Source organism: Symphalangus syndactylus, chromosome 3 (assembly GCF_028878055.3).
Source record: "Symphalangus syndactylus isolate Jambi chromosome 3, NHGRI_mSymSyn1-v2.1_pri, whole genome shotgun sequence".
NCBI classification, from domain to species: Eukaryota; Metazoa; Chordata; class Mammalia; order Primates; family Hylobatidae; genus Symphalangus; species Symphalangus syndactylus.
This window is the reverse complement of record NC_072425.2, coordinates 19,962,016-19,980,470: the sequence shown is the minus strand read 5'-3', so window position 1 is coordinate 19,980,470 and position 18,455 is coordinate 19,962,016. Positions and strand designations below refer to the sequence as shown.

At 50.3% G+C, this 18,455-nt stretch overlaps 1 protein-coding gene and 1 non-coding gene across 14 annotated transcripts in view; both read right to left on the bottom strand.

Moving 5' to 3' along the window:
* Nucleotides 1-129: 129 nt before the first annotated feature.
* GOLGA1 (golgin A1) overlaps nt 130-18,455 on the bottom strand; it is a 64,468-nt gene continuing 46,142 nt past the window's right edge. For all 13 annotated transcript variants that reach the window (XM_063635996.1, XM_063635997.1, XM_063635991.1 and 10 more), the window contains 8 exons: nt 12,710-12,799; nt 11,753-11,855; nt 11,462-11,622; nt 10,571-10,714; nt 4,541-4,600; nt 3,838-4,008; nt 3,224-3,310; nt 130-2,663 (listed from right to left, as the gene is read on the bottom strand). In XM_063635996.1, the coding sequence (XP_063492066.1) occupies nt 2,583-2,663; nt 3,224-3,310; nt 3,838-4,008; nt 4,541-4,600; nt 10,571-10,714; nt 11,462-11,622; nt 11,753-11,855; nt 12,710-12,799 (897 nt within the window). In that variant the 3' untranslated portion in view covers nt 130-2,582. The remainder of the gene's footprint in view (nt 2,664-3,223; nt 3,311-3,837; nt 4,009-4,540; nt 4,601-10,570; nt 10,715-11,461; nt 11,623-11,752; nt 11,856-12,709; nt 12,800-18,455) is intronic.
* LOC129480031 (U4 spliceosomal RNA) lies at nt 9,732-9,869 on the bottom strand. The gene has a single exon (XR_008656924.1). It is a non-coding gene; the product is annotated as a U4 spliceosomal RNA (small nuclear RNA).

The following is an 18,455-nucleotide window of genomic DNA, read 5'->3' as shown; positions in this document are numbered from 1 at the left end:
AAATCCAGTCTGGGAAGGTTCTTTCTGAAAGACAAACATTCTCTAGCCCTTGAAGTTGGCCTTGGAGTGTTAAATATGAGACACAAAATACCAGATTTAATGAGTCAAAGAAATACTGACACACCAAACTAGTAAAATCCATTGTAGTTGCATCTGGATTGAAGAGCTTTAATCAAAAAGTGTATTGCACCACAGATGAATTTTCTACAGCAGTTTTCAAGAATACAATCCCTATTATTTACAACATGGAAGGAGAGCTCAAGATCCATCGCTCGTATAAAGGGCTATAGATACCGTCGCTAACACAGAAAGTTTTATACAAGTCAAAGTGCATTAAATCACTTAGAATATTTACTCCACTCTTCCTCTTAAAGCTGAAAGAAATTCAACATGCAGGAGAAAAGCCTAATCAGTGAAGCCTTCCTAAAGTGAGTACAGACCTAGGAATGGGCCCCACAGCTACACCTAAAACTGCCGAGGAGCGGGGCCTGGGGTGCGTGTGGGACCAGTTCAGTGGCTGGAGAAGCCACGGAGGCAGCGGACGGGCTTCTGTGGAAATGTAGCTGCCTTTGGCTGGCTGTGAGCTACCCAGTCTGAGATTCTTTCCTGGAACAGTTGAAAAAGGAAATCCTACTTTGAAAAAAGGCTACCTCTTACCCATCAAACTTGCAAAACAGAAGAGACTCCTGTTTCGTGTTCCCACCAGGTAAATGGAAATTCGTGTTCTAAACAAGGGATAACTGTCTGCAAGGAGGAGCCAGATGAGGAGGTTAGTCACTGGAGAAGGGGCCTCTGGAAGGCAGAGAGCCTGAGCTGGGACTAAGGAGATGCTGCCCTGGCTTGGTTCTTCATGGAAATTTCCTTAGGTTAACGTTGCAAATACGTGTTTTTCTGTGACACATTTTATATACCTATTTTGGCCCTAAGCATGATTGAGAAGTACAACTTTCCATCGCTGGATAATGGATAATAAATTTAGGAGCTCCAGTTATTAATTTAGATTTTTATTTAACCAGTGAAACTGTCATCAAACAATAAACGGTTTCCTTTTAGATTCAATATTGTGGCTTTTCCAGAACCAGCATGTTCCCTTTCCTCAGTAACGAGGAATCCATAAAACAAGTTTTTGTTGGTTACTACCAGAGTCATGTGCATGCTACAAGTGCTGCAGCCAGCTGGGCGCCGTCTGGGTGTAGTGTCTTTTAAGTATTTGGGGTGGGATGAGGGAGAGAGAGTGGCTCCACACACAAGGCAGACTGCCCCAATGTCTCCATCAAGGCTGGGGGACAGCTGCTGCCCCCACTGGAGACAGCGGACTGTCCTTCAGTAGAAGACAGGTGATCTGCATCGCCCAGTGGTAGCGCGGCACAGAATCAAGACAAAGCACACGAGATCCCACTGCACTTCAGAGGGAGCAGTGCCAGAGTGCGAGTGAGAAGACAAAGGAACAGGAATCCTAGTTTTAGGAAGAATTTCCTCTGGACGCTCTGATTTTAAGAACACCAGTTAAATGGATTTTATAGTACAGAAGACATGTTTATAGTAGTGAAGAACTTCAGCTATAAAAAATAGTTTAAAATGGTTTACCAGCAACCTATCCAAGACAAGTACATTCATTAAAAAGGCAATTGAGTGTATTTGGTACTAAGGGTCTTTTCATATATTTGCCAGTTTTCTTTTTTTTTTTTTGAGACAGAGTCTGGCTGTGTCCCCCAGGCTGGAGTGCAGTGGCACCATCTCGGCTCACTGCAAGCTCCGCCTCCCAGGTTCACGCCATTCTCCTGCCTCAGCCTCCCGAGTAGCTGGGACTACAGGCGCCCGCCACCACGCCCGGCTAATTTTTTTGCATTTTTAGTAGAGACAGGGTTTGACTATGTTGGCCAGGATGGTCTCGAACTCCTGACCTCGTGATCTGCCCACCTCGGCCTCCCAAAGTGCTAGGATTACAGGCTTGAGCCACCGTGCCCGGCCGCTAGTTTTCTTAAGTAAAGTGGAGATACCGTCAGAAAGTTGCGTATTCCTCATTCATCCACACTGGCCCTTAAAGATGGATCCTCTAAAGTTCTAGGTGGTTTGAGAGACAAGGTGAAAGAATAGTTTCTTGAGAGGAAGGGATAAAAAGCTTCTAACTCATCTGAATTTTTAAAAGCCACTCCCATAGAGTTCCCATGGAGTTGGCTGTTCCTGGCAGAGGCAGGTGGGTTTGGCCTGCCGGGCACCATCTCAAAGAGCCGTCTCTACCTCCCATAGCATGCTGATGGCTTCAGCTGTAAGTGCTAACGTGAAGTTAGAGGATTCAGGTGCAGACGGGGTGCTGGCTGGAGCTGGGATATTAGCAGCACTGTGGAAATCTGGGTAGTGCCAGGACCCTCCTGTTTGGTGACCAGAATGACAGGATCAGCTACCCCCTGAGGTTCAGGTCAGCCTGCAGGGAAGTGGGCCTTAGTCTTGTAAACAATGTTTAGACGCTTGTACAAAATACTGCAGTTACAGTGATTAAAAACCCACCCAGACTGGTGTGTCAGTGTTCTTTTCACAGAAAAAGTGTCAACCCATGGAGCTCCATCCTTGGGTAGTCCCCTCTAGGACCATGGTATCCGAGGGTTTGAGATAGACGGCCGGATGCTGCCCTTGGGAGCTGGTTTCGACCCAAACCATGACATCTGCATTTGAAACAGAAAAGGCTTCTGAGATGCAAGTCAGGACTTGGTGCCAGGGAAACTGAACTGCCCCTCCCCTCCCCTGAGCCTGTCACTCCTGCCCCCCACGCATCCTGCCTCTGGCTCTGAGCAGAGCAAGAAGATGGTGCCAGTAACTAGTCTGCAGACCTGCGCTCAGTACAGGAGGGAAATGAGAGAAAAACACTGAGTTGACAGGAACAAGATAGTGGAACTGTAGGTATTTTTTCCTATTAGAGCATTTAGGCAGACGCTTTTGGAATTTGAGTGCTGAGCCAGACCTGGGGCTCTCGATAAAGCGCTATCAATGAAAATGCTTTGAAAAATACGTGGCCTGTTGGTTAAGTACAGCACAGACATTTGGGCACAAAGGATGTCATCGCTAAAAAGTGCTTGGATCAAGTTCATCCAAAAGCAGCCAAGCTGATCATGCAGCTGTGCTGGTACCTACCTTCGGGTGTGGGGCTAAGGGGTCTTAAACTGCTACTGCTGGGATGACTGATGACATATTTTGGAAGCTGGAACAGTAGACCAGAGAACCCTACCTTATATTCCAGAGTTTCCTTGAGCATGTTCTCCTCCTCTTGGGAAAAGTTCAGCAACACTGACACAGCTTTTATAAGATGAAAAGCCTGAAACACAGTTAAGTTTTGCTGCCATGGGCCTTGGTGGAGGTGAGGCAGGGTGGGGTCGGGGGAGCTACATGGCATTTCCTGCTTTCTTTGGTTAGCAGGACCAGGTGGTGGGTGACGCTCTGGCACTCTGAAGTTTGGCAGCAATGATAGTTTCTTTCTTCCCCTGCATCCTCGGGGGCCTGGCAGGCTTAAGGGAACTACCCCAGCAGCTATCCTACCCTTTGGCAGGACCCAGGAGTGATGGGCGGATTCCGTTCCCGGCTTCCGGCCTCTGGCCTCAGCACCCAGGCCAGGATTTAGAAGTGGAGCCCACGTCTCCCACCAGGAGCCGGTTCCTGCACAGCCTCTCCCGCCAGCCGCTCACTCCGCAGGCCAACGCCAGCAGGAGAAATGACTGGGCGCCCACAAGGGCGTCAAATCAGGATGTACGAGGAAAAGGGAGAAACAGGCTGGGCAGGGGTCCCTGCAGGACAGACTGTAGGGCGGGGCCTCAATACCCAAAAGACACCCCAAAAGCCCTTTACCTCGGATTCGCGACAGGACATGAATTTTAAAACCACATGTTTAAGGTACTCAAAGTTGATCTCGCGGGCATCCATCAGGTCAGCGTTATTCGTGACGGAAGGTGCCATGTTTGCCATCTCAGGTCCAGGTTTCTCCCGGACTTCGAAGAGCTCATTATCGGGTCTGATTTTCTGAAAAACCAGTGGGAAAGATGCTACACTGAACCCTCTGAGGCAGGTGGAAAAAATCACACGGGAGGTTCACCTGGTCCAAACTATGATCACTATCGTAGGGCAAAAAGGGCCCCACCTGGGAAGGAAGCACCTCCAGATGGGCTTGAGGAGGGAGTGACATCATTTGGGGAAATTCAGACATTCCCTTATCCATGGCAAGAAAACATGTCCCTGGGGCCTGAAGCTGCTCGCATCCCGCATCAGGCCAAGCACGTTAGAGCATCGCTGCGCTGGCGTGGCAGGCAACCCCACTTCCAGATGAGGATGCAGGCTCAGAGAAGGCAGGCACAGGGCTGTGGCCACGGAGCTGCTTCAGAGGTGCATGCAGGCTGGCAGGCTGTCCCACCAGCTAACATTGGACTGCCCAGCGACCCCTTGCAATTAATTAGGGGGTGGGGGGAGCATAGGCAGCGAGGGACCTCAGGAGGACCGGGCACAGGCAGCAGGGGGAGTGCTGGGAAGTGGGGCCAGCTCCCGTGCGGGCACTCACCAGCTCCTTCTGCAGAGTCTTCCGGAGCTCCAGCATCCGCTGCTGCATCTGCTTTATGGTCTGTGACAAGCCCCACCCCACAGAAAGTCAATCATTAGATGCATGTTTCACCAAAGGAAACAGACCCAAAGATCCCACAGGATCCTCTGTACACCTGTGAGGAGCCTCTGCCCTGAGAAGTCATCCTGAGAGGCTGGTGCTCAGCTGTCGCATGCTTGTGCCTACGACTGTTGGGCCGTCATCCCTCTTGGGCCACTGCTTTCACACGCTTGGGTCTCCACGTCCCACAGGGGCCACAGTCCCTCTGTGTAGACATGCGTGCCCCAGCGCCGCCCATCCCTTCCCGGGGGCTTGGTCCTCCACATACAGCCCAGGTGGAAAAGGCTCTGGACCATAGATTTTGCCCTCAAAATTCGATTTTTATGCTGCGATCCCCAAGTAGGATACTTAGGCGAGGACTTACCGTTCTCATCACTCTTGCTCTCTTGAAATACATTAATAATCTGCAATGCTTATTTTTTTATTTTTATTTTTTTTTTGAGACGGAGTCTCACTCTGTCACCCAGGCTGGAGTGCACTGGCGCTATCTCGGCTCACTGCAAACTCTGCCTCCCGGGTTCACGCCATTCTCCTGCCTCAGCCTCTCCGAGTAGCTGGGACTACAGGCGCCCACCACCACGCCCGGCTAATTTTTTTGTATTTTTAGTAGAGACGGGGTTTCACCGTGGTCTCGATCTCCTGACCTCGTGATCCGCCCGCCTCGGCCTCCCAAAGTGCTGAGATTACAAGCGTGAGCCACCGCGCCCAGCTGCAATGCTTATTTTGAACACCCTAAAAAGATCACGGTTTTTCTGCACGACTCGTCAACATCCAGTTTTAGATAAATAATTTGGAAAATATTTTCTTTTTTTTTTGAGAGGGAGTCTCGCTGTGTTGCCCAGGCTGGAATGCAATGACACGATCTCAGCTCACTGCAACCGCCGCCTCCTGGGTTCAAGTGATTCTCCTGCCTCAGCCTCTAGGGGAGCTGAGATTACAGGCATGTACCACCATGCCCGACTCATTTTTGTTTTCTTCTTCTTCTTTTTTTTTTTTAAGATGGAGTTTCACTCTTGTTGCCCAGGTTGGAGTGCAATGGTGCAGCTCACTGCAACCTCCGCCTCCTGGGTTCAAACGATTCTCCTGCCTCAGCTTCCAGAGTAGCTGGGATTACAGTTGTGTGCCACCACACCCAGCTAATTTTATTTATTTATTTTTTGAGACAGAGTCTTGCTCTGTTGCCTAGGCTGGATTGCAGTGACATAATCTCGGCTCACTGTAACCTCTGCCTTCTGGGTTCAAGCGATTCTCCTGCCTCAGCCTCCTGAGTAGCTGGGATTACTGGTGCCCGCCACCACGCACGCCCGGCTAATTTTTGTATTTTTAGTAAAGACAGGGTTTCACCATGTTGGCCAGGCTGATCTCGAACTCCTGACCTCAGGTGGCCCATCCACCTTGGCCTCCCAAAGTACTGGGATTACAGGCATGAGCCACCACACCTGGCCTTTTTTGTTTTAAGAGACAGCATCTCACTATGTTGTCCAGGCTGGATTCAGTCTTTGAACTCCTGGGCTCAAGCAATTCTCCCACTTCAACCTCCCGAGTAGCTGGGACTACAGCTGTGCACCACCACGCCTGGCTAATTTTCTTTGATGTTTAATTAGTATTATGAGCCTTACACTTATTACACATTCCATACACATTCCATTATTCACTAGACATGCCGAGACATTTTCTCAACTAAAAACTTCATAATATAGAGAAAAAAAAATTTTTTTTTTGAGACGGAGTCTTACGCTGTCCCTGAGGCTGGAATGCAGTGGCACGATCTCGGCTCTCTGCAACCTCTGCCTCCTGGGTTCAAGCAATTCTCCCACCTCAGTCTCCTGAGTAGCTGGGATTACAGGCGTGTGCCACCACGCCCAGCTAATTTTTGTCATTTAGTAGAGACCGGATTTCACCATGTTGGCCAGGCTGGTCTCGAACTCCTGGCCTCAGGTGATCTGCCCGCCTCGGCCTCCCAAAGTGGTGAAATTATAGGCATGAGCCACCACGCCCGGTTTTAAATAAAAATTTATTCGAAGTCTCCGAATGGTAATATATCAAAATGCATTCTTCCATGTACCCCCAGTCCACATCCCCATTCTTACACAGCGTGGCTGGAATTGTAAATACATTTTTCATGTATCAGAGTCATCATTGCCTCCTCCAGCTCTCCTAATTGTAACGTCTAATGTGACAGGAACTCCCGGGGATGCCCCTGTCTTACTGAGTGGCTGGGCTTCCACTTTAAAACAAAGCTGGGATAAGCTTTGTTTCCCCAAGCGAGGAATCCCCATTGTTTCTCTTGGGGATAGAATGACTGAGTCAGAGGACCACAAAAGTGTTTCTAACTTCTCCACTGTGAGGCATTTTAAGTGACCTCCGACACACCCAGTTTTGTAAAATGGCACCTTGCGGCTTTGATTTCTATTCTCTTGGCTGACCATGAGGCTGGACACTGCCCCAAAAGTGCATTGGCTACTTTATCTTATGTTATTTGGTTTCCTGGGTTTTCTTCACTCAGTAATTCATCTAATAATTACTGAGTCCCTACACTGTTCTAGGGGCTGGAGAAACAGCAACAAAAAAGACAAAAGTTCACCCTCAGGGAGAAAAGAATCAATAAACAGGCCGGGTTCGGTGGCTCACACCTGTAATCCCAGCACTTTGGGAGCTGAGGCAGGCGGATCACGAGGTCAGGAGTTCGAGACCAGCCTGGCCAACATGGCAAAACCCTGTCTCTACTAAAAATACAAAAAAGCCAGGCACAGTGGCTCACGCCTGTAATCCCAGCACTTTGGGAGGCTGAGGCGGGCAGATCATGAGGTCAAGAGATCGAGACCATCCTGGCCAACATGGTGAAACCCCATCTCTACTAAAAATACAAAAATTAGCTGGGCGTGGTAGCACGCGCCTGTAGTCCCAGCTACTTGGGAGGCTGAGGCAGGAGAAGAATTGTTTGAATCCAGGAGGCAGAGGTTGCAGTGAGCTGAGATCGCACCACTACACTCCAGCCTGGCGACAGAGACTCTGTCTCAAAAAAAAAAAAAAAAAAATTTAGCCAGGCGTGATCGTGGGCACCTGTAATCACAGCTACTCGAGAGGCTGAGGCAAGAGAATCGCTTGAACCAAGGAGGCAGAGGTCTCAGTGAGCCAAGATCATGCCATTGCACTCCAGTCTGGGTGACAGAGGGAGACTCTGTCTCAAAAAAAAAAAAAAAAATCAATAATCAAATCCGCAGTGTATCAGAGGGTATGAAGAGGCATGGAGAAGAGGCAGCACGGTAAGGGGTGGGGTTCTGGTGGTGAGGCTGGTCGGGGTGGCATAAAGAAAGTGAGGGTGACTAGGGAAAGGCACTTCCAAACGGAAGGCTCAGCAAGTGCCAAGGCCCTGAGGTCGGAGGGTACTTGATGGGAGTGAGGCCCCTGTGGCTGAGAGGGAGTGACGAGGACAGGAAGGGCTCAGCTGGCTGGGGTAATGAGGGGCCACACCACACAGGGCTTTGCGGGCCTATGCAAGGGCTCAGGCTTTCATAAGAGATCGATAGAGACAGGGTTTCATCAGAGGGCTAAGACAGGAGTGCCAGGGAAACCAGTTAGAAGTCCGATACCATCTTCCAGAGAAGAGACAATGGTAACCTGAAGCAGGTGGCAGCGATGTGAAGTGGTGGATTCTGGGAAATGTGCAAAGGGGTTGCTGAAGGAATCTGCTAACGGCCTGGATGCTGGCGGAGAAAGAACCAAGGCAGATAGGACAACTCCAAGGCTTTTGCCGTCTACTGAGATGGGAAAGGTGGCCATGGCAGCCAGGGAGCACAGTGAAGCCGAAGTGTGTTTTCCGATGTTTTGAGTTTCAGACACCTTAGAGCTCACGTGGAGACAGGTTTGTGAGGCTAGTGTCCGTGGAGCTGTCTGGGCGGGAGGTAGGGAGGGGAGCCAGCTGCGCAGGGCATGGCTGAGATCACAGAGGAGGGCGCACAGTGCAGAGAAGAGCTGTGAGGGCTGCCCCTGCGCACGGCGGGTGGCAGTGGGAAGAAGACTGGCCTCTCAGAGGAGACGGAGAAGGAGCAGGCCGTGGATGAGAGCTTCAGGAGGAGGAAGAGACACCTGTCCAAGGCTGCCGACAGGCCAATCAGAGGGAAAATTAGGAATTGCCTTCTAGATTTAGCAATGCAGATGTTACTGATGAGCTTGACAAGAGCGTTTTTCTGTGGAGTGGTGGGGGAAAGGTTGAGAGAGATGAGGAGTGGGAATGGAGATGGCAGATACAGAAAGTTTCAACATGTCAGCACGGGAGGTGAGCAGAGCCGCGGCAGCAGGGCAAAGGGGTGCGAGCCAAGGGCTTTCATAAGGTGCCTGCACAACGGCGCACCTCTCAGTAGATGGGACGATTCCAAGAAAAAACGACCTAGGCAAGAAGGGGGAGGCAGCTGGCATAGTGCTTGGGGAGGTGGGGGAAGAGGATATGAGAGGCTGTGGCACGTCCCTTCTCAGAGAAGCAGGAGGCAGGAGCACCAGGGTGAGTGAGGCAGGGTTGAGGTGAAGAGAGGAGAGAAGGTAGACATGAAGTTGGGGTGAGGGGCGTGAAGGCCCACGGATGAGGCGGGGTTGCGGGGAACACTGGGCTGCCCGCAGGACCATGGTCCTGAGCTTCGAGGGGACCTGAATGCCCAGGTGATGGCACTCTCCAGCCAGGTCTGGCTCCATGGCTGCAGGCAGGGAGCAGGGAAGAGTTGGGTTTAGCCCAAGTTTAACCAGAGCTTGGCTAGGGCAGTCTGAGGAAAGGGAGAGAGGCCAGAGAACCGCAGGTGTCGGGAAGGCACTGGTCCCGTGACAGACACAGACCCAACGCTGAGCAAGGAGGCAGGAAGGCAGCACAGCTGGTAAGGCCAAAGGCTCAAGGGACGGAGGTCCTAGGGGGCAAACGGGAAATTTACAAACAGGCAAAACGAAACTGTGGGGTTGAGCAATGCAAGCTGAGGTGACACTAGGGAAAAAAGGCAGTCATTGCCAGAAGGGCTGGGATGGGAGTGACTGACAGGGCTGCGAGGGGCCCAGGGGGCTGGGCTTCTGGGATGCTGGCAATGTCCTGATTCGCATTGGGGTGGTTACATGGGTTTGCTTTCTGTTAATTCACTGAGACACATATTTGTCTTGTACACTTTCCTGTGTGTATTTTTTTTTCAATTAGCAATAATCGCACCTCAGATAGACCTCATTGGCTACGATACTGCCACTGCGCAAAGCTTCCGTATTTTATATTAGACATAATGAACACCTTCCCCCTTGTAAAAGATCTAAACACACACACACACACACACACACACACACACACACACACAATTTGGGGGCAGAATTTCAGGCCAGAGCAATAGCCGGCTGGCATACTAAGCTTCACAGGACACTTTAAGAACCGGGATTAAATGAGATCCTGCATTTATACAGGTGGAAAGGCTGGAGGGTGAGGGGTGGGGACCATGACATTTATTGAGCCTCTACCAAATACCAGAGAGTTTATAAAGTTTATACGACGGTTCACAAACACCTTCATTTCATAACCCCCTCCTCCCACCCAAACAAACCCTTAAAGACAGCTATCAGTGCTGTACTTCCACAGCTGTAGAAAGGAAGTACAGACGAAAGAGGACTGCCGCTATGGCCTGGCTGGGGACAGCAGAGCTGGCAGGGAACACGCAGGCTTGCAGCTGCCCAAGCCTGACACTTGGCCAGTTCTCCAGGGGGTGGGGAGAAGAGGGCTGGGAAGGGTGTGGAGGAGGACAGTGCAGGAGGAATGGAAGATCAGGAGGAAGGCCTTTGGGCGAGAGGGGTCATAGTTGCCAGGAGGTGCGGGGGATACCACAAAAACCTCCGAGGATGGACTGGGTCATTTTAGGCCTGAGGGTGGGGACCTGGTGGAGACAGAAACAGCCATGCAAAAGGCATCCTCACCTTATTTTTCTCCAGAAGTTGCTGCTCCAAGTCCTGTTTCTCCTTCTGTAGCTGTGTGAGATCCATGGCCCCAACTTCACCATTTGGTGTTCTTCCTGCAGTTGGAAGCTGGAACACAGGGTCCTGCATGGCCCTCGAGGTCACCTACAAGGTGGTAGCAGCAAATTGAGAGCCAGGACAGGTAAGGTGAAGCTGAGCCACAGGTGTACAGGGAAGGGGAGCCAGACTCATCCCTTAGGTATGGGCTGTTGTGCTCCAACAGGCAACTGGCCAGGAAGCAAATTCCTGGAGAAGATCCAATGCCCAATGCCCACAACTAATCACACGACTAGTCTTTGCTGGGATGAAGGGGTTTGCTCTCCTCTGCCTACCGACAGGGGCGCCATCTGTGATGGGCTCTTCAGGACTCATGGCCTCCTAGCCATATGAGTGCCCTACTTTATTTATTATCTATTTATTTATTTATTGAGACGGAGTCTCGCTCTGTCACCGAGGCTGGAGTGCAGTGGCACGATCTCGGCTACACCAAGCTCCGCCTCCCGGGTTCACATCATTCTCCTGCCTTAGTCTCCCGAGTAGCTGGGACTACAGGCGCCCGCCACCACGCCTGGCTAGTTTTTTGTATTTTTAGTAGAGACGGGGTTTCACCGTGTTAGCCAGGATGGTCTCAATCTCCTGAACTCGTGATCCACCCGCCTCGGCCTCCCAAAGTGCTGGGATTACAGGCGTGAGCCACCGCACCCGGCCAAGTGCCCTACTTCAAAGAAAGGACCCTGCATGCAGGGGAGCGTCCTGTCCACCATGTGTCCCCACTGCTGCCTCCTTAGGGGCATTCTTGGCACCTGCCCTGCATCTTGCTGTAGCACCCATGCAGGCGCAGCTGGGACTTACATGCGACTCATTGACTGAGAGCGCTTCAGCCTGCAGTGGGCCCCGCAGCCTCAGCAGGTCCTCCTGCTCTGCGACCACTGCAGCCTCCTCCGCCTTCAGGGTCCTCAGGGCCTCCAGCTCGGCCTGCAGCTGGTGTATCTGCAGCAGGGCAGAGTTGTGACCTAGGTCGGGGAGGAGGGGAGGGGGCACTGTGAGCCCAGTGACTCCATGCTGCTTGGTGGCAAGGCCGTCACAAGGCAGGATGCTGGGCCTGAAAAGGAGAGAAGGCTCAGCCAGGGACAGACTCCTCACCTCGCTCCAGCTGGAGAATCTCCTGCTCTTTCTGGAGAAGCACTTCGGTTTTTTCCCGCAGATTCTGTTCCTTCTCATCTATTATGGCTGTCAGGTTAGCTGCCTTGGAGAGAAAAATCAACAAGAGGGAAGGTTGCGAGCAGTGACTCCATCTTCCCACAGAAATCTCCACTTTCCCGCTCTCCAGGGTACACCATGAATCCCTCCCTGAAGTCCACGACCCAGAGCAAACCCCCAGCTAAGCTCTGCTCTTATGAACGTGCACAAATCCATTCTCCTTGGTAGGGGCCCTGCACAGGGGCAGTCGCCTCCCACTGCCCCCTGGCCAACAGTGGGTCAACCAGAGACATGGCCATTCTGCCCAGCCCAACAAGCTGTCATAACTTCCATTTCCTCAGTGCCTGCAACATCCCCAGCACTAGACACGCATTTGATATATGTTACCTCATTATAGAATGGTTTCCCAGAGGTGTAAGTAGAAGGACTACAGTCCTCATCAGAGGAGACTCAGATTTGTTAAGGACTTACCAAAGGCCTAAAGCCATTTAACTAGAAGCTCTGGGGTCAGATGCAAAGTCTACCTTCAAGGGAGGCTTTCCCATACTTCCTGCAAAAACTCAACCCAACCTTACGTGGCCTCTGGGGCAGGTGGGCAATGATAGGTCACCTCACAGAATTAGAGCCCAGTAGGCCCCTGGGCATGGACCATTTTCCAGGTAATTACAGTTGAAAAATCAGAAAAGGGCATCCTATCAGGTGAGGGTTTCTTTATAACATTTGTCTCCCAGCTTCCTAGAGAGCACAGGGGCCCACGCAGCTGACTGCATTCCCTGAGTCCTGAGTTTACCACCCCTATCCTGGAGAGACAGGCCCTCTCCAACAGTCCCACAGTAGGACGGGCCTGCTGCTTGTGGGACTGCAGGGGTACCTCACCCCTCGGCGTGAAACAGGGCCCACCTGTTGCTGGAACTCTTCCCTTTGCTTCCGCACCTCCTCCAGGGCTTGAGCCATGGCCACACTCACAATTTCTCTTTGGCTCCATTCTTCCTACAATGCAGAAAAACACCGAGCCCCAACTTAGTTCACAGTTTTTTAGCTGTATGCCACGCAAGAAGCCCAGCAGACAGGGCACGGCTTTGCAGAGCCAGACCAACATGCTCCCTGCTTCCCCAGGCTCCCAGCCTGGCCCCTCTCTGCCATGCCCTCAGTATCCCTCTCAGAGCTGTCCTGGCAGGCAACCCACCGACTTCTCTGGAAATGGCACACCACTGAGGATCGATTGCCCCACGAGCACCCCTGCCAGGACCCACACCAAGGCTAGGGGCCTATCCTGAAGAGCTGGTCTAAGGACAGTAGCCAAGAACAAGAAGTCAGACTCGCAGGCCACACGAATGGAGTGGGGGACTGGAACAATTGCTTATGGAAAGAATAAGAAGTAATGACCAGGGATGGTGGCTCACACCAATAATCCCAGCACTGCAGGAGGCTGAGGCGGGATGATCACTTGAACCCAGGAGTTCAAGACCATCCTGGGTAACACAGCGAGGACCTGTCTCTATAAACAATAAGAAAAATTAGCCGAGCATGGTGTCACATGCCTGTAGTGCCAGCTACTCAGGAGGCCGAGGCGAGAGGATTGCTTGTGTCCAGGAGGTTAAGGCTGCAAGAAAATGGATTCCTTCAAGCATCAGCTAGTGAGGGGCTAGGCCGACAAGACAGAACTGAGTCTCTGTGGCTCCAAAGTCTATGCTAGTGCCGCAGAGCCACATAAGATCCAGCACTGTGGGAGGTGGGGTTGACAGTGCCTGCTCAGGTTCACTGTGGCACAAAGCAGGGCCTGCAGCTTGCAGAAGCCACCAGGCCACCCATGCACGGCTGCCTCTGCACCTGGGGATGATTCTCCAGGATGGGCTTAGGGAACAGCTGCTTTGAAGAGCGTGGATGGAGAAAAACAATTCTAAATATGTGTGCACCTAATAGCAGCACTTCAAGATACACGAAGTGAAGACAGACAGAACTAAAGGAAGAAAGAGACAAATCTACCATTGTAGTGGAAGATTGAGCACACCCTTCTCAGTAGCTGATGGAACAAGTAGACTGTTAAACGAAATATGGCCTTGATCCGTCTCACCCAGAGCTTAGCAATTTTATTCACCTTCAAATAATCCACCTCAGGCTTCAGCAGTCCTCGCTATTATGAGAGGGTCCCATTCTCTTTTTTTTTTTTTTTTTTTTCTTTTTTGAGATGGAGCTTCTCTCTTGTTGCCCAGGCTGGAGTGCAATGGCGCCATCTCAGCTCACTGCAACCTCTGCCTCCTGGGTTCAAACAATTCTCCTGCCTCACCCTCCCGAGTAGCTGGGACTACAGGCATGTGCCACCACGCCCGGCTGATTTTTATATTTTTAGTAGAGACCGAGTTTCGCCATGTTGGCCAGGCTGGTCTCAAACTCCTGACCTTAGGTGATCTACCCGCCTTGGCCTCCCAAAGTGCTGGGATTACAGGCATGAGCCACTGCGCCCGGCCTCCCTCCCTCCCTTCTTCCCTTCCTTCCTGAGACAGAGTTTCGCTTTTGTTGCCCAGGCTGGAGTGCAATGGTGCGATCTCGGCTCACTGCAACCTCTGACTCGCAGGTTCAAACGGTTCTCCTGCTTCAGCCTCCCAGGTAGCTGGGATTACAGGCATGCACCACTATGCCCAGCTAATTTTTATATTTTTAGTGGAGATGGACTTTCACCATGTTGGTCAGGCTGGTCTTGAATTCCTGACCTCATGTGATCCATCCGCTTTGGCCTCCCAAAGTGCTGGGATTACAGGGGTGAGCCACTGCACCGGGCCCATTTTATTTTCTATTTCATTAATTTGTGTGCTTATATTTTTTATTTCTTCCTTGAGTTTGATTTGTGCCTTCTTCTGACTTTTTGAGATGCATACATGGCTCAATTTTCAGGCTTTCTTCCTAAGAGATGCCACTGAGACTGAAATTTCCTTCCATGCACTGCTTTAGTTATACTTGACCAATTTTGATCCATAGTATTTACAAAATCATTTATTTCAAAATATTATAATTTTTTTTGAGACGGAGTTTTGCTCTTGTCACCCAGGCTGGAGTGCAATGGCACAATCTCAGCTCACTGTGTGAGCCACTGCGCCCAGCTTTATTTCAAAATATTTTAAAATTTCCATTGTGATTTTTTTTCTTTGACCTATGGGTTATTTGAAAGTGTATTTCAGGCTGGGCATGGTGGCTCACGCCTATAATCCCAGCACTTTGGGAGGCAAAAGTTGGCGGATCACCTGAAGTTGAGAGTTCGAGACCAGCCTGACCAACATGGAGAAACCCCATCTCTACTGAAAACACAAAATTAGCCTGGTATGGTGGTGCATGCCTGTGATCCCAGCTACTCAGGAGGCTGAGGCAGGAGAATCGCTTGAACCCAGGAGGCGGAGGTTGCAGTGAGCCGAGATTGCGCCATTGCACTCCAGCCTGGGCAACAAGAGAGAAATTCCGTCTCAAAAAAAAAAAAAAAAAAGTGTATTTCTTAAATGTAAACATATAAGAGTTTTCTATATGTTTACATTTAAATTTTTATGTTTTTGGAAACGGGTTCTTGCTCTGTCACCCAGGCTGGAGTCCAGTTTGTGGTGATAGCTCACCGCAGCCTCGACCTCCTTGGTTCAAGAGAGTGTCCTGCCCCAGTCTCCTGAGTAGCTGGGACTACAGGTGTATGCCTTGATGAATTGTGATGAAACCATCACCCTAATAAAAATAGTAAAAATACCCAGAAAGCTTCCTCCTGTCCTTTTGTAATTTATTGTATTAATTTCAGTTATTCTATTTTTCAGGTTTAAAATTCTATTTGATTCCTTTTTTAAAACTGCTGTCTTTTATTATAAGTATAATAAAATAATAGAACTATTCCACATCTTGCTGAAATTTTAAATTTTGTCTTTTATCTCCTTAAACATAGTAAGCATATGATATCTGAGCCCTTGTGAGTCTGTTTCTTTTGTGCTGTTTTGTATTTTTGTTTACCTATCTTTGATTTTGTTTTTTCTAGTCACCCAGGAACACTAATAACCTGGGATCATTTTAATCCAAATTTAGCTAATGGGCTTTTCCTAGGCCACCCCATGTCCTTCAGTTAGTGCAATCAAAGCTGGGGGCGGGGTACGGATGGGGTGCTGGTTACTTCCCGTTCAAGCTTACTCCTAGTGTGTAGTCCAGTGGTGTGCCTAACCAAAGCTTTCAGGATCTCCCAGGCTGGATCCAAGATTTAATCAAATTTAAACTCCAAATTTTATTCCCCTAACTCTGAGAAACTATGAAAACTTTAGATAAACTTCCAGCCTCTTCAGGATCAGCAGATACTACCAGGGCAAAAGCTGCTTTGCATGCTGGACTCCCGTCCCTGGGCAGGATGGGCCATTCCTCACTGTCCTGTAGGCTCCTACAAGCAGATGTTCTCTTATTTTGGCCAGTTTTTCTGGGAGTCTTCAGGTGAGCTAGTCTGAATTACCTAGTCTACCTTTACTGCAAGTGGAAGCACCTCTCTAGTCTCATTTTAACCTGCTCTCATCAACCATATCCCTACGACTCTACGGTGACTATTCTTCCCAGTGTTACCAACAAACTCAGTCTTGCCAAATCTAATGGTCAGCTCTTTGTCTCCTTTCTTGACCAGTTGGCAGCATATGACAGAGTTCACTACTCAATCCTTTTTGTAGCGCTTTCTGCCCTGTACTTCCAAAGCCCCACATGCACCTGCTTTTACTGCTACCCTACCTGCGGCTCTTTTGGCATCTTCTCTGTCAGCCTTCTCCTTTTGTTCTGAGCCTGTGCCTGCGGGTGTGGTCTTGGCCTTCATTTTGGCCTCTTTTCTGTCTGCACTCATTGACAGCCATTTGGCTGTAATTTTGCCTATGAGCTATGCTGATTGATGGTTTCCTAATTTAAAGGTGTGTGTGTGTGTGTGTGTTTGTGTGTGTGTGTGTGTGTTTGAAATAGGTTCTTGCTCTGTCATCCAGGCTGGAGTACAGTGGTACGATCTTGCACACTGCAACCTCTGCCTCCTGGGCTCCCAAGCAGCTGCAACTATAGGCACACAGGCTTCCTAATTTAAATATCTACTCAGAATCTGCTCCGATTTCCAGACTTGTCAGCCTACAGACTACTAGATATGCCTGTTGGGTAGGCCTCTGAAGCTCAACATGCCAAAAATGGAATCCACTCTTGACATACCTCCCAGGACCCCCATCTCAGTGGTTGGTACATACCCTATTCATTCAGTTACCCCAGTGGTTCGCTGCCAGCAGTGCTTTTGCCCCCACGAGACATTTGGCAATGTCTGGAGACACTGTGGTTGTCCTAAGCGGGGCTGCTACTGACATCTAGTGGGTAGATGCTCCTAAGCAGCTTATCATGCATATTTGCAGCAAATACAACAAGGAACCTCCGCAACACAGACCATCCACAACAGAGACCCATCCACAACAGAGACCCTCCACAACAGAGAACCATCCACAAGAGAGACCCATCCACAACAGAGACCCATCCACAAGAGAGACCCATCCATAACAGAGACCCATCCACAACAGAGACCCATCCACAACAGAGAACCTCCACAACAGAGAACCTCCACAACAGAGACCCATCCACAACAGAGAACCATCCACAACAGAGACCCTCCGCAACAGAGAACCATCCACAACAGAGAACCATCCACAACACAGACCATCCACAACAGAGACCCATCCACAACAGAGACCCATCCACAACAGAGACCCTCCACAACAGAGAACCATCCACAAGAGAGACCCATCCACAACAGAGACCCATCCACAACAGAGACCCATCCACAACAGAGAACCTCCACAACAGAGAACCTCCACAACAGAGACCCATCCACAACAGAGAACCATCCACAACAGAGACCCTCCGCAACAGAGAACCATCCACAACAGAGAACCATCCACAACAGAGACCCATCCACAACAGAGACCCATCCACAACAGAGAACCTCCACAACAGAGAACCATCTACAACAGAGACCCTCCACAACAGAGACCCACCACAACAGAGACCCTCCACAACAGAGACCCTCCACAACAGAGAACCATCCACAACAGAGACCCTCCGCAACAGAGAACCATCCACAACAGAGAACCATCCACAACAGAGAACCATCCGCAACAGAGACCCATCCACAACAGAGAACCTCCGCAACAGAGACCCTCCACAACAGAGACCCATCCACAACAGAGAACCATCCGCAACAGAGACCCATCCACAACAGAGAACCATCCGCAACAGAGACCCATCCGCAACAGAGACCCATCCACAACAGAGAACCATCCACAACAGAGACCCATCCACAACAGAGACCCTCCACAACAGAGACCCATCCACAACAGAGAACCATCCACAACAGAGACCCATCCACAACAGAGAACCTCCACAACAGAGAACCATCTACAACAGAGACGCTCCACAACAGAGACCCACCACAACAGAGACCCTCCACAACAGAGACCCTCCACAACAGAGAACCATCCACAACAGAGACCCTCCGCAACAGAGAACCATCCACAACAGAGAACCATCCACAACAGAGAACCATCCGCAACGGAGACCCATCCACAACAGAGAACCTCCGCAACAGAGACCCTCCACAACAGAGACCCATCCACAACAGAGAACCATC